Raw genomic sequence first — 15,085 nt, forward strand, 5'->3', positions numbered from 1 at the left:
TCTATTGTAATGTCCCCTCTTTCATCGCTCATTCTTGCTATTGAAATTTATTCCCTCCTTTCTTTGGTTAGGTTTGCCAGCGGTCTATCAATTCTGTTTATCCTTTCAAAGAAGCAACTTTTAGCAGCATTACTTTTTCCCCATAGTTTTATTATTTTCCCTCTCCTGAATCTCAGCCCTTATTTTTATAATTTCTTTTTCGCTATTCATAGGATTGTCCTGCTGACACTGCTCTAGATGTTGTATATTTTTTGCCAGCATTTTTGCCAGGGAGTTTCTATTCCCTTCTCAGGTGTGCATATATTGCTATGAATCTTCCTCTGATAATGTGCCTTTGCTGTGTCCCAAAAGTTTTGGTGCGTCGTGTGCTCATTATCATTGGTTTCTAAAAATTTCCTAATTTCATCTCTAATCTGTGCCAGTATGCACTACTTTTGCAGTAGGGAGTTATTAATCTCAAATTGTTTGCTCTTGTTTTCTTCATCTTTCTTCTGTTGATTTCCAGCCTTATGTCACAGTGGTCAGAGAGAGAGGTCTGTACGATATCAATGTGCTTAAATTCATGTAGATTCGCCTTATGCCCCAGCATGTGGTCTATATTTGAATATGTGCCATGTGGGCTTGAGAAGAATGTGAATTTTTGTATTTGGATGAAAAGCTCTGTAGATACCTAGCATGTCAAATTTTCTAATTGTAGTGTTTAGCTCTGTAACCTCCTTGTTGAGTTTCATTTCCTGTGATCTATCTTTCTCAGAGAACGGTGTATTGAAATCACCCATTATCATTGTTGAGGCTGTGATTTCTTTTTACATCCTTTGGAGTGTTTGGTTGATGTATTCAGCGGGTCTCATTCAGGGAATATATGTTTACAATGCTTAGTGGTTCTTTGTCTACCATTCCCTTGAGCATTATATAGTGTCCCGCCCTATCTCTTTTTATACTTTGTACTTTGAGGTCAATTTTATTCAAGATTAGGATTGCAACCCAGCCTTTTTTTGAATTGCTGTTTGCTTGGTGTGCCTTTCTCCAGCCTTTGGTTCTCAGGCTAATTTGGTCTGTAGCCTTGAGATATGTCTCCTGTAGGCAGCAGATTGATGGGTTGTGTTTTCTAAACCAGTCTGCTAGTCCCAGTCTTTTAGTGCCTGAGTTCAGGCCATTGATATTCAGGTTTATTATCCCCATCTGTGGACTCTGTGATATCATCTTACACCTTTTGTGTTGGGTGTTTTCCTACTTCCTTTCTCATTAGTGTGTTGTGAATATGTGTGTGTGTGTGTTTGTATCATTCTTGACTTCTTTTCATCCTTAAGCCAGGCCTATCTTGGGGTCTGTTTTCTCTTTGTTGCCCTCTGGGTGGGGTTGTTGTCCTATGTGGCAGTGTCTTATTTATGCTTGATGAGTGCGGTTCTTCTGCCCATTCTGGTCGGCAAGGATCTTTTGTAGGACTGAGTTTCTTCTAACGTATTCTTTGAGTTTTTCCTTGTCTGGGAAGACTCTTACTTCTCCATCTATCTTGATCAATATTTTGGCTGGGTAGAGTATTCTTGGTTGTGCGTTGTTTTCCTTCAATTTTTGAAATATGTTACCCCACTCCTCTTCATAGTTTCTGCTGATAGGTCTGAACATATTCTTATTTCAGAACCTTTATATGTGGTTGCTTGTTTTTCCCTAGATGCTCTCATGATTTTCTCCTTTTCCTCAAAGTTGGATAGTTTAACTATTATGTGCCTTGCTACTTCTTCTTGGGATTCAGTTTAGCTGGTGTTCTTTCAGGCTCCTGAATGGTTTCCTGGTTTTCATTCATTAAGCTGGTGAAGTTTTCCTCCAAGGATTTTCTCACTATTGTTGTAGACGACTTCTTTGTTGAGTTTTCCTCCCGTGAGCCAATAATTCTAATGTTGTTCCACTTCATAGCATCAGGCATAACTTTTAGGTTTTCTTCAGCTTCTCTGATGATCTTATTAGATTTTTGTTCATGTTTGTTAAAGTCTGCTTGCTGACCTCCAAGTCACTGATGCAGTTCTCTGCTTCCTCCAGTCGATTCTCGGGGTCTGTGTTTCTGCTACTGGTTTTTGTTATCTCCTCCCTAATCTTATTCTGTATTTCCCTTGGTGTATGGCCTTTATCTCCTCGATCCTTTCATCCTTTTTCTATATTGTTTCGCTCATATCCTGTATGACTCCAAGCAGCATTCTGAAAATTTATTTCTGTGGCAGCTCAATGTCTGCTTCTTCTATGCCTGTCATTATGTTGAGGACATCTTCTGCCATTGCCTTTTGTTTCTCCTGTTTTTTCGTTGAGGTCATTTGGGCTGATGGCTGTTTGAGTTGTGTTTTTTAGAGGAGCTAGGTGCCATTTTCCAGGGAGTCGAAGAGCACTGGCTCTCTCTGGGAGACTTGTAGGAAGGCTTCTTCAAACTGCCTACAGCTAATTTCACTATGGAATTAACCTACCACTTTATCCTCCTGTGGCTTCCCTCTCAGGGGAGTGCCCCAGAAGGCTGGCGTGTTACCTGTTTTGGTGTTGTGGAGGTTAGGTAGAGGTTCCTGCAGCAGCTTCGAAAGTTGACTAGTGTTGCCTGAGCTGCCTTAGACCCCCAGGCACACAGGTAGGAATTCCCCGGTAAGAAGTAGGGCAGAGTATCCCCTGGTGGAGGTCGGCAGGGCTTTCCCCAGCCTCGGGCTAGCTGCACAGCGTGGAGTGCACCTAGCTGGGTGTGGCACAGGTGTAAATGCCATAGGTTAAGGGGAGTGGTTTGGTGGTCAGCAGTGGAGTGTGACAGAACAGGAAAGAGACAAAGAGGAGAAAAAAAATTAAAAAGTATACCTGCTGAGGCTGTGCAGGGATATAGAGAAGAGAGGGAAACAAAAATAACAATGTTACTAGTCATGATCCCTGCCCGTGGAGCCGCAAGGGTTTAGTCCCTGCCTGAGGAGGCAGTGGAAAGCTGAGGCTGTGTTGAGAAAAAGCCCCTGCACAGTCCGTATGACTTTGGGGATATATAGAGAAGAGAGGGAAGCAAAAGTAACAATGTAGCTGAACACCGATCCCTGCCCGTGGAGCTGAAGGGTTTAGTCCCTGCCCATAGGCAGGTGGTGGCAAATTGTGGCTGTGTTGAGATTAAGCCCCCTTACGGACTCCAAATGGTCCTGGATCCAGCAGAGACAGTGACGGGGCTAAGGTCAAGCCCTAGCCCGCCTCCACTGTGGTAGGCCAAAAGCCCCCAGCCCCTCAAAACCTTGTGGGTCTGTGCCTACTTATCTTTATGATGCTCCCCCTGCATTCCAGCAGTGTTGATTTTCACTGTAAGCTACTCTATTGGGCTGAATTCTTCAGAGTCCCCCTGGTATGTGTTATTCTGTCGCCATCTTCCTGGAAGTCAGTACCATTGGTTCTTGATCATATGTTCTTTCTTGAAATAATTGAATGTCAACCTGTTCTTGGTACTGTGACTGTATTCTTTCCATCTTTTGGTGCATACTGCATCATTCAGTATTATGATGATCTAGAACAGTGGTTCTCAACCTTCCTAATGCCAGGGCCCTTTAATATAGTTCCTCATGTTGTGGTGAGACCCCCTAACCATAAAATTATTTTTGTTGCTACTTCATAAATGTAATTTTGCTACTCTTGTGAATTGGGCGACCCTGTGAAAGGGTCATTCAAAGGACCCATGACCCACAGGTTGAGAATGCTGATCTAGAACCTTTTCATATACAACTTCAGGCTTGGAGTTTGACTTCAGTACTTTCAGCTTTATATATGCTGAGCATGCCCTTTCTTTTTGCTTTTCTAGGTCTTTGTACCTTTCCTTAAAATAAAAAAATAATATTTTACTTTGTCTTCTCAAACTGCCCTTTGAAATTTTCTGTTCAACTCTTTTCAGCATTTCTTCTATTTACTTTAACTACTCTATGTTCAAGAACAAGCTGTAGAGTCTCTTTTGATACCCACTTTGGCCTTGTTTTACCCCTGTCCTTTGGTGATTTTTGCTTTCTTCATGTATTGTATTCTTTGTCATTCCACAGCTTTTAGGTACTACGTCATTAGTGTTTAATGAGTCAAATCTACTTTTGAGATGTTCTCAAGATTCAGGTGAAATATACTCAAGGTTGTATTTTGGTTGTGGTGAATTGTTTTAGTTTTCTTCAACGTCAACTTGAACTTACAAATGAGCAATATATAGTCTGTTACACAGTAAGCCCTTGACCTCATTTTGGCTGATGATATTGAGCTTCTCCATTGTCTCTTCTCACAGAAGTTGCGATCTGATTTCTGTGTATTTTTTTGGGAGAAGTTCATATGCATAGTCATCTTTATATTGTTAAAAGTGTTTGCGAGAAAGAAAGAAGTCATATATTTATCTCGCAAAATTCAATCATGTGATCTCCAGTTTTATTTCTATCACCAAGGCCGTATTTTTCAACTACGGATCCTTTTTTGGTTTCCAACTTTTGAGTTCCATAGTTTAATCTATTCTTGAAATTCATATCAATGGAAACATAGTATTTCCTCATTTGTGTCTGGCATTTTTCTTGTTCCAAACATAATGTCTATTGACATTCATCCAGATGTGGGGGAAGGGGAATAGTTTGTGCTTTATTACTGGTCAATATGTAGTTTTTAAACTACCACAATTTAATTAGTCCTTCTGTTACTTTTACTTTCACAAAGATTAACTTTTGTGTTTTCCAATTCTTTCCCCCTCCCCACTCCCAATGGTGCATTCTACCAGTGTTCCTTTTCCCAGTCTAATAGTACATCTCAGACAAAGGGATATTTGAAGGGGTATTTTTTGATGGTGGAATCAAGTAAGTTCAGAAGACCATAGATTCTGAAAGCACGACTTGTTTTTTGCCTGTTTTATATCTGACCTTGGCTTCCTGCCAGGCCTTTTGTTTAAGCTCGGGGTCTTTGAAGACATCCTTGTTGATCAAAGTTTTGCCTGAGGAGATCTCCACAGAGTACCTCATGGGTATGAGGTGATTATAGTTATAAACCTTCACAAGAAGCTTTATCTTTGACCTCTTAGTAATTTTCTTCTTGCCCATGGCGTCTGTCACTGTGCAGGGATAACAGTAATTCCAGCCATCAGAGTATGGCTGTAGGGGTGGTCTGAGGTGCCATCATCATGTTCTTCACAGTGATGACTTTGCATCCAGATTAAGTCCAGCTAGGACCAGTACCACCTTCCTGGGTGTCATAAATGTAGCCATTTCGGCAATTCCCAGGCTGACAACAGAAAAGCCATTCTATTCTCAATGAACATATGAGTTATTTCCAGTTTAGAACCAGTATGTGTGTTCTTCAGTATGGAACATTTTAATGGAAATGTACTTTCATTTTTCTTGGGATCTATACCTAGTAGTAAAATTGCTGTGCCTTAGGATAAGCTTATAACCTATATTTAGTTTTAGTAGATATTCCCAAAAACAGTTTTGTAAACTAGTTGGACCAATTCTCACTATTAGCAACAATATATGAGAATAGCAATTACTCTTATCCTTGCCAACAGTTGATTTAGTCATTCTTTAGGGGTTTTTTGTGTGTGTGTGTGTGGTGATTTCATATTACAATTAAATTTTGCCTTTTCCATATGAGTACTGACACTAAGGATGTTTTCTTATATGTATTTGAATATCCTGTTTTGTGAAGCACCTGTTCAATTATTTTATCAATTTTTAAATTATGTTGTTTTAAAATTATTTATGTGTTGAATTACTTTATATAACTTAGATAAAAGTCCATTGTCAAACACATATATTCAATTTTCTTTTCCCTGTCTGGCATACCTATTCACTTAAAAATTTTTTTTCTTTGTGTGCTTTAGGTGAAAATTTACAGAGAAAATTAGTTTCTCATTTGATAGTTTGTATATAAAGTGCCCCATGACATCGGTTGTATTTTACACTCTCCCCTATTTCCACCATGTGTTTCCCATTTTCCTTTGTCCAAATGTTCTCTCTTCCTGCTTTCTCATCTTTGTTTTTGGGTACATGTTATTTAAGTGTATATTCTAATAAATGTGTTGTATAAGTGACTATTGTATAAGTGGTTATTCTAAGGAAAATGCTTCTCTTTGGTGTTATTGTTAATTTAATGGGCCTGTCCACTATTTGGCTGAAAGGTGGTCCCCAAGAATGACTTCAGTTCCAGGCCAGGAAGGTATCTTAGGGCTACAGTCTCTGTCAGATCAGTCTGGGGTTTTTTGCTGCATTTTTGTCTAGCTGTGTTTGTGATCCTCTGTTGTGGTCCAAGTTCTGCGCACTCAGTAGCGGTAGCTGGGCACGCACCATTTAGTTTCTTGAGTCTCAGAACCTATTCACTTTTTAAAGGAATCTTGATGGACTGAAGTTCTCTATTTTAAGTAATGCTGTGATGAATATTCTTATAAATGTTCATATGTATCTGTGGGTATGTGCTTACCAGTGAAATTATTGTGTTATTGGGTATGTGTAGGGTTATCATTCATAAATAGCATAGTTTCCCAAAATGGCTGTTTTCCCAAACATTTATTTATAAGAACATTCATTTAAAAATGGAAATCCATTCCAAACCAAACCTGCTGCCATCAGGTCAATTGTGACTTACGTGACAGAACTTTGCTACGTGTAAAAGCTGAAACATTAGAAATTTACACTATTCTTGTTAAAATACAAGCATACCTAATTTTCCTATGTTTTCTTTGTTTTACTTCACAGATATTGTGTTGTTCTTTCTTAAAATGTTTATTGACATCCAATTCACATATATAATTATATAGTTCAATCATATTAAAAAGAGTTCTGCAATCATCACCACAATCAATTTTAGGACATTTTCTTCTTTCTTGTTCTCATTTTTGTTAGCCTACCATTCCCCCTGCCCCACAATCCCCTACCATGTCCCTATGAAACTATTCATCAAATTACTGTCTCTATAGATTACCTATCCTGGATTTCAAATAGGACAAAAGGGAGATCAAATGACAAAGTGTTACATTTTAACTTAACAACTTCTGCAGTAAACCACCCTCCAATGCACCGTTTGATAGCAAGGCCAGTCACATCCATACTCCATAGTCAGAGGGGATTCATTGGAGGCTTAATCCACATGGGGACTCTGCAATGGGATTTTGAGCTTTCACTGTCATCCAGAGCCTTCTGAAAAACCAGGTGTTCAGAATTTAAGCTCTAATGCCAGTTTCTCCTCAAGAATTGAATTTTATTACTTGCAATCCTTGGATCACACAGGCTAGAGTGCTGCTTCTGTGTGGAATTAGCTGATACCTCACTTAGATGGCTACTTGTTTTAAGACAAGACTTTTAAGACCCCAAACACTATTTTTTCTGATATAGCATCAATATCTTCAGTGATCTCTGCCTGAAGGCCAGTATTGAGCAGGGCCATGTCATCAGAATGAATTGTACTTAGTTTAGGGCTACTATTCTGTTTTGTTTTGCTTTACAAATCAGAAGTTTATGACTGCCCTGTGTTGAGCAAGTCAATAGTATGTGCTTATTTTTTAATCTCTGTCATATTTTGGTAATTCTTACAGTATTTAAAAATTTTCATGATGTTATTGCACACCTAATATACCAAAATATAATGTAAGCATAACTTTTATATGCACTGGGAAATTCTTTAAAAATTGTGTGATTGACTCATTTTGTTGAAATATTTGATTTATTATGGTGGTCTGGAACTGAACCTGCAGAGATAATATCTCCAAGATATGCCTATACCTGGTCACTGTTATGTAATAAAATAAGCAAAAATCAGTTAATATTTAAAGGGTTTTGTAACAGTGGCATTTTCTAGAAATATTTAAACCTGTTGAACTCATTAAGCTATCTCAATTTCCTGTATGGCTTTTAATAAGACAACTCTGCTCAAATTAACTGGAATATAAACTGAGCTGATAGGGTTGAATTGAATCTATTTTACTTTATTGTTATTAATTTTAATGTCTTGTGTAGGTTTTGCTTGTGGATTGACCAAAGATGGTATTGAAGAAAAATTGCAAGGTTAGATGTATTTTAAAACAAAATTTTATTCTGTAAATTTTAGTGAATTACTTTGAAGGCAAAAATACTCTTTTATGAAGTAACTTTGTGTGTAGAATATAATATATAACTAGATGTACCAGTCAGAATCCTCCAGGGAGGCAGGATATATATATTCTGTGTTTATTTCAAGGAACTTGCTTATACATTTGTAAGCTGGTAAATTTGAAATTTGTAGAGTGGGCCTGCAACAGGTTGGAAATTCCTGGGCAGGAATTAATGCTGCAGTCTTGAGGCAGAATTTTTTCTTCCTGGGGGAAACCCGTTTTACTTTTAAGCCCTTTCAACTGGACTGCATGTGGCCTAACAGCATAAAAGAAGGTAATCTTATTTACTTAGTCAACGAATGTTAAAGGTTAATGAAAAACCAAACTCAAACCTATTGCTATGAAGTACATTTCATTTCCTAGAGTCTTTCCATATAGGGTTTCATGGTTGTAAATCTTTATGGTTGTGAATCTTTATAGAAGCAGACTGTCACATCTTTCTCCTATTGAACAGGCTGGTAGGTTTGAACTACTGGCCTTCTGGTTAGTAGCTGAGCCCTTTAACTACTATGCCACTACCACCCGTACAAAATACCTTCAAAACAACACCCAGATTAGTACATGATTGAATAAGTTGGTAGTATAGCCTAACTAAGGAGCCCTGGTGGTGCTGTGGGCTAGGCATTGGACTGCTAACTGCAAGGTTGTCAGTTCAAACCCACCAGCTGCTCTTCTGGAGAATGATGAAGTCTCCTCCTGTAATGATTTAGTCTAAGAAACCCTAGGGAACAGTTCTACTCTGTCCTACAGAGTCACTTAGAGTCAGAATAGACTTGATTGCAGTGCAGTTTGGTTTTAGCCTAACAAAGTTGACAAATAAAACTAACATCACAAGGAATTACTTTCTCTCACACTTAAACAAATTAAGTTATTAATTATTAATTCATATCAAAATATCTTCCTTTTCACAATATAACAACTTTTTAATTTTATTTTTACTTTTTAAATGACCTAAGTGTTTTAAAATATCATTTATAGATACACAACTCTGTATCAGCTTAATTTTAATTTAAAGTCCCAAACTAAGTTGATTATCTGTGCCAATGATGTAGTTCTACTAAACCCCAGCATTATTTTTCAGTTGATTTCTCAGTATTTCATTACTTATCTTTTATGATAGAAAAACTGTTAAGAATTTACTAGAATTAAAAATTGCTACCTCTTAATTTTGTTGGGACTTGTTCAGTAAAAGAAAAAGCATTATTATATCCACTAAAAAGTATTTCAACTTTAATTTATTCTTTTTTTTTAAAACTTATTCTTTACTTGGATGTACATGTGAGTATCTGGCAAAAATGCAAGCATAAGGATGAAGCAGTAAAAATATGCTTTTGAAACATGGAATAAATTGTGTATATTCATAGCAATGCGGTTTAGGTACCCCACTGCTGTGAAGCTGGTGCTAACTCCTACGGTATAGTAGTACTGTCCCATAGGGTTTTAGAGACAGTAAATCTTGACAGGAATTGACTGCTTCATTTATCTCTTATGGAGCAGTTGGTGGGTTTTAAACCCTTAACCTGTTATATCACCAACAATCCTTGGTTGAGGGTACAGAAACAGTTATATTACCTTTTATTTTTAATCAGATTTCTAATGAAGTTTTTAAAGTAAAATAATATATTTTTATTATAAAGCATCAAAGATATACCAGAAATCAGAAAGTTCTATATATATATATATATAATATTCTGATATCTGTAATGTTTTTCTTTTATTTAATTAGCAGAATTTCAGTTCATGCTTCTCTTATCTTTAGTCATTGTAGGTGTAAGTTAGGGTTAGCTGTGAAGGAGAATAGCTAAATTTATTATGTTATAGAATATAAGGTTTCAGTAGTCTAAAATCAATAATTTCTCTATATAATTTTGACTGTAAACACAATGCAGTTTTTTTTAAGACCCTAACTACCTGGAATTAGGACAGATGCCACATGTTAAAGGCACAGTCCTACAGACTGCTACGTTCAGACTTTGAACACCAGTCACAAACTCAAAGTTTCCCAGGTCACTTATACTTCTGACAAATTGGTTATATATTTAAGGTTCACACTACCCCTCAGGAACCAGTTGGAAGCTCATGATTTCCACAGTTCCAACCAACTGGCTACAAATTCAAGGTTTTCTACTAACTCCCAGGTTACTAGTATGGCTTACAGAACTTACAGGGAAGTGCTATGGATCCTTTGTCATTTTGTTTATCAAGGATACAAATAAGAACCAGCATAAAGAAGTAGCAAAGAATAAATTCTCATACTTTGTTAAGATTGAAAGTAAAGGCATTTTAAAAGCAAAATGGTCCACTGTTCAAGCAGAGATCACCACCTATTGCTGCCAAATAGACTCCGACACATAATGACCCTATAGGGCAGAGTAGACCTGCTCCTCTGAGATCATCTTAAAAGAATTATTTGACTTTTTACATTAGAATAAAAGAATACAAAAGGAGATATGAATAAGAAATAGTGAAGTGATAACTTAGACCTAGGACGAGCAACTTATCCACTATATTCTTTAATTTCTTAACTGATATATAAAGATAGTATCAATACCCACCTTATTATGTATTGTCACTGGATGGTGTAAATGGTTAAGTGCTGAACTAGTAATTGAAAAAATGGTGTTTCAAACCCACCTAAAGGTGCCTCAGACGTAAGACCTGGTGATTTCCTTTGCAATGTTATAGCCTTGAAAACTCTGTGGAGTACATTTCTATTCTGCACACATAGGTTGTTAAGAGTTGGCAGTGACTTGATGGCAACTGACAACAAAAATAACAACAAACTTATTGTGTTATTTTGGCAGTTAAACAAAGTAAATAAATGTATAGCATGTATAATGCTAGTTATACATGTTATTTTACCATTTATTGAATGAAATGTTTATTAGAAAATATTTTAGCATATCAGCTAATTTTTACTTAAATTATTTTTTCTCATTACTTAAGTATTGACTATAGTTCTTCCTGGAATAATAACACAGTACTACAATGTTAGCATATCTAATAAGTTTACTTTACTCTGTTTTCTTATTTACTAAAATAAAGAATGTGTTTTCTATAATTGAACAGAGTTATGTTTGAAGAATCTAAATGATCTATCATCTCTAAATTTGATAAAGATGGATGAAGATGTTAATTTCTTCAAACCAACTGGTAATTTTTCCATTATATTAAAATTAATAATTACTTAAGAGTAGCTTAAAAGTTAGTTCTGTAAAAAAATTGGATGATGGGAAAGCTAAATTGTCATCTCAGCTCTCAATAGAATATCATCATGATTTTCTATAAGATGTGATAAATTTATACAAAAGTCCTATGTATAAAATTATAAATCTACTCACTAACAAGCAGAAACTTTCAGATTTTCCTCACTGATTCTGATGGGTTTTTAGCAGAAAATTGAAATGCTCACATCTCTGGTTGCTCCAGATCTGTTATAATATTTGTAGATATTCCTTTACTAGTTTTGACTTTTCAAATGCTGACTTGCTCAATGGTTACTTAGGATTCTTTTCTCTAGAAAAGGGCTAGAAAACAGTGTGTCTTCTTGATTTTTTTATATGCCTTTTGTTCTTGATGCCACTTGAGGCACAGAATAGATGTTAAATAAATGTTTGTTAAACTGAGGAGAAAGCAAGTGTTTTCAACTGATGGAAATATTTATTTTTCCATTTTTTCCCACAGAGATAGGAAGATTGATGGCTTTGTATTATATTACATATGAGACAGTGAAGAAATGTTGTACAATCAGTGGAACAGAAACTTTATCAGATCTGGTAAGTTAATTTGCACTAGAAAAAAAAAATATAATACAGTATAATAAAATAATATTAGAGAAAAAATCAATTTGCGTATCTCATGCAACTTAAGAATAATCAGAAAAGAAAGCATTTCGAGTAATGGCTACATCTCTTTCATTGATACCTCTGATCATGAGATATGAAATATTTCTCCTTAGAATACATTGTATTTTGCATTCCTATAAATACAATATATTTTAAGACAATTTTTGTACACACCTAAAGTAGGGATTGGCAAGTAACTAACTTACATGAAAAGTCTGATTACCTTGGTAATGGCTGCTAAGTGTAACATGTTAAGAAAGATTACAAGACCAGGTAGCATGATTTATTAGGTGAATCTACCATGAGTGAGGGACAGTGAGTTGTATTGTGCTGTATAGTTGCAACCCCTCTCTAAACCTTTTGCATCAGAACAGCAATAACAGTAGGAATAGAATAATATTGGTGATGACCCAGAAAAATAGGTAATTGTAGAGAAAATGGGAATAATAACAGGTTGTATTAAGATATTAGTTTTGCAGCTTTGGGAGTGAATAGAACCCTAGTTATACCGTTTATACCTGGTGATTACATTTCTCTTTTTTTCCTGTTGTTGGGAATATGCATATGAAATAAGGTATTTGTAAAAGAAAGTAATTCTTTTTCTCAAATATAATTTTATTTAAAATATATGTTAATTACTGTGAGTTAATAACTATAAGTTAATTACTATAACTGAAAATGTTATATACTGTTGCACTGATTCTGACTAATAGCCACCATACATGAGGGTTAAAACTGCCCCATAGGGTTTCCTAGGCTGTAATCTCTACAGAAGCAGATCCCAAGTTTATTTCTCCCACTAAGTAGCTAATAGATTCCAACCAACTTTTTAGTTAGCTTACCTGTTAGAGCACTTTACATTAAAAACAGCACAACAGAATTCCAGTTATTAAGAAGTCAAATGAACAAAAATGTTTAAAAAAATGTATATTTTTGTGCAAATATTATTCTTAAATAAGAAAATACTCAATGACAACATTAACTCATTAGCTTTTCACAGCAGGTGTGTGAAGGTTAGAGCAAAGCACAAGCAATGCTTTGTCCAAAGTCATCTGGAAGAACTAGGCTGTAGAATTAAAATTTCTTAATATCTGAATTATTTATTCTATAGAAAATTAACTTTAATGCTTTACATAGGTGGGTAATTAGTAGTAATAGTGCTACAAATAAGAATGCTTACTAAGTGGTAAGCATTGTGCTGAATATTTGAAATTTTACCTAGTTAATCTTTATTATTGCCATATTTCCAGTGTTTAGCACATTGTCTAGCATATAAAAGGAGTTTATCAACATTTGTTAGTGAAGGTATGAATCGATGTATAAAACATATTTTTAACTTTGTGCTAATGATAAAGCTATGGTCTCCCAAGGCAGTTAGAAAAATAGCGCGCGCACACACACACACACACACACACACACACTGAGGACGAGGAGAGAGGAAAGAAGTACATGGATTTAATTAATTAGAGAAATGTTGAAATTTTGTAGGTCATAATGATAGCCAGCTGCAAGGAATTTTCAGATGTCCAGTTAAGGATAAATGAAAAGAAAACATTGAATACTTTGAACAAAGATCCAAATCGGGTAACTATCAGGTAAAAAAAAAAAAGAAATATATCTTAAATTTTTAAAGCTTTATTTAGTTAACTAATAGTAAAATTTTTGGTCTTTGTTTGTATTTACAGATTTCCAATGGAAGGAAAAATTAAAACTAGAGAAATGAAAATAAATTGGTAAATATAATTATTAAATGTCTTTAAATACTATAGATCCATAATTCATATTTGTTTTATGACATTTAAAATTATTTTAAAATTGTTTTCCTTAATACCAAAATAACACATTTATGTAAGGATAAGCAGTCAGATGTATATGTGGAATGAATTTCCAAAAACTGTCAAACTTCAGTTAAATTTGGTGCCTTGTAAATAATTTTTTTGTTGTTGTCAATAAGCATTGAGAACGTATTCTGTTGAGGCAAGGTGGAGGATAAAAAGAAGACAAGTTCTCACTATTGTATACAACTCATCAGACAGATCCCTAACTTAGACATTGAATTTAGTGTTCTATTTCTGACCAAAAACCAAACTCACGGACATCATTATATATGCTGACTCATAGTGATCCTGTGTATAGTACAGGGTATAACTGCCCCTATGAGTTTCTAAGACTGTAACTCTTTACAGGAGTAGAAAGCCCTATCTTTCTCCCTCAGAGTGGCTGGGACTTTTGAACTACTGACCTTGTGGGTTGCAGCCCAACTCGTAACCATTATAAAAACTGTATGCATACAGCTTAAAAACATACATACAAATGGATCGTACTCATAACCCAAGAACCATTTATAGTCTAAGGCAAGTATGGTGGCTTCACAGTGTCATTGCATCAGTACTTGAATTCCTCTTTGTGTTCTGCAAGCCCAGCACATGACTCTATTTTCAATGATGTCCAAGATGCTGAAGTTTCAGCTCCCACATAAAACTTTCATTCATTGGCCAGGACTAGTCACATGGCTATTCCTAAACACAAAAGAACTGAAAAACTTGTTGGTGACAAAGTGTCTATATAAAAATTGGTATTCCGTAATGAAGAAAGAAAGAGAGATTGGATGCTGATGTAGGCAAAACAGTCTCTGCCATACATATTAAACTTTAGGCCTTTTTTCCTATAATTTCATTTCTTCTAATATGTTTAAATAATTTTATTTTTAGCTGTAGATCTTTCTTTTTTATGTTGATAACTTTAATTTGCTTTATAATTTTTTTCACCTTTTTCCCCAAAACTATTTTATTAGAAGCTAATACAGGTATCATATCATTCCATAGTTTAATCACATCAAGCAGTATTATACAATTGCTACCACAGTCAGTTTCAAAATATTCTCTTCCTTCTTGAATTCCTTGATATCAGCTCCTCTTTACCCTCCTTCCTCCACTGATCCCCCTAGAAACCCTTATTCTATTTGCTGTCTATGGATTCATCAATCCTGGGTTTCATATACCGAAAGAACAGAAAAACCTATGAGGGGGTACGCCCCCCAAAATAATTTTTTTTTACTCAATGTATTTAAATTGTTTTCCAAAACAACCTATCACTTTCAAAGTACTCTCCATTACACTTAATACATTTGTCAAATTTGCAATTCCAT

The 15,085-nt window shown here is 35.5% G+C and overlaps 1 protein-coding gene across 2 annotated transcripts in view; it reads left to right on the forward strand.

The window, feature by feature from the left end:
- The window catches only part of HFM1 (helicase for meiosis 1), a 136,376-nt gene that overhangs the window by 54,628 nt on the left and 66,663 nt on the right, over nt 1-15,085 (forward strand). For both annotated transcript variants that reach the window (XM_045291920.1, XM_045291921.1), the window contains exons 19-23: nt 7,959-8,006; nt 11,162-11,245; nt 11,777-11,868; nt 13,426-13,532; nt 13,623-13,670. In XM_045291920.1, the coding sequence (XP_045147855.1) occupies nt 7,959-8,006; nt 11,162-11,245; nt 11,777-11,868; nt 13,426-13,532; nt 13,623-13,670 (379 nt within the window). The remainder of the gene's footprint in view (nt 1-7,958; nt 8,007-11,161; nt 11,246-11,776; nt 11,869-13,425; nt 13,533-13,622; nt 13,671-15,085) is intronic.

Source organism: Echinops telfairi, unplaced genomic scaffold (genome assembly GCF_000313985.2).
Source record: "Echinops telfairi isolate 266 unplaced genomic scaffold, ASM31398v2 ScPeMD7_443;HRSCAF=831, whole genome shotgun sequence".
NCBI classification, from domain to species: domain Eukaryota; kingdom Metazoa; phylum Chordata; class Mammalia; order Afrosoricida; family Tenrecidae; genus Echinops; species Echinops telfairi.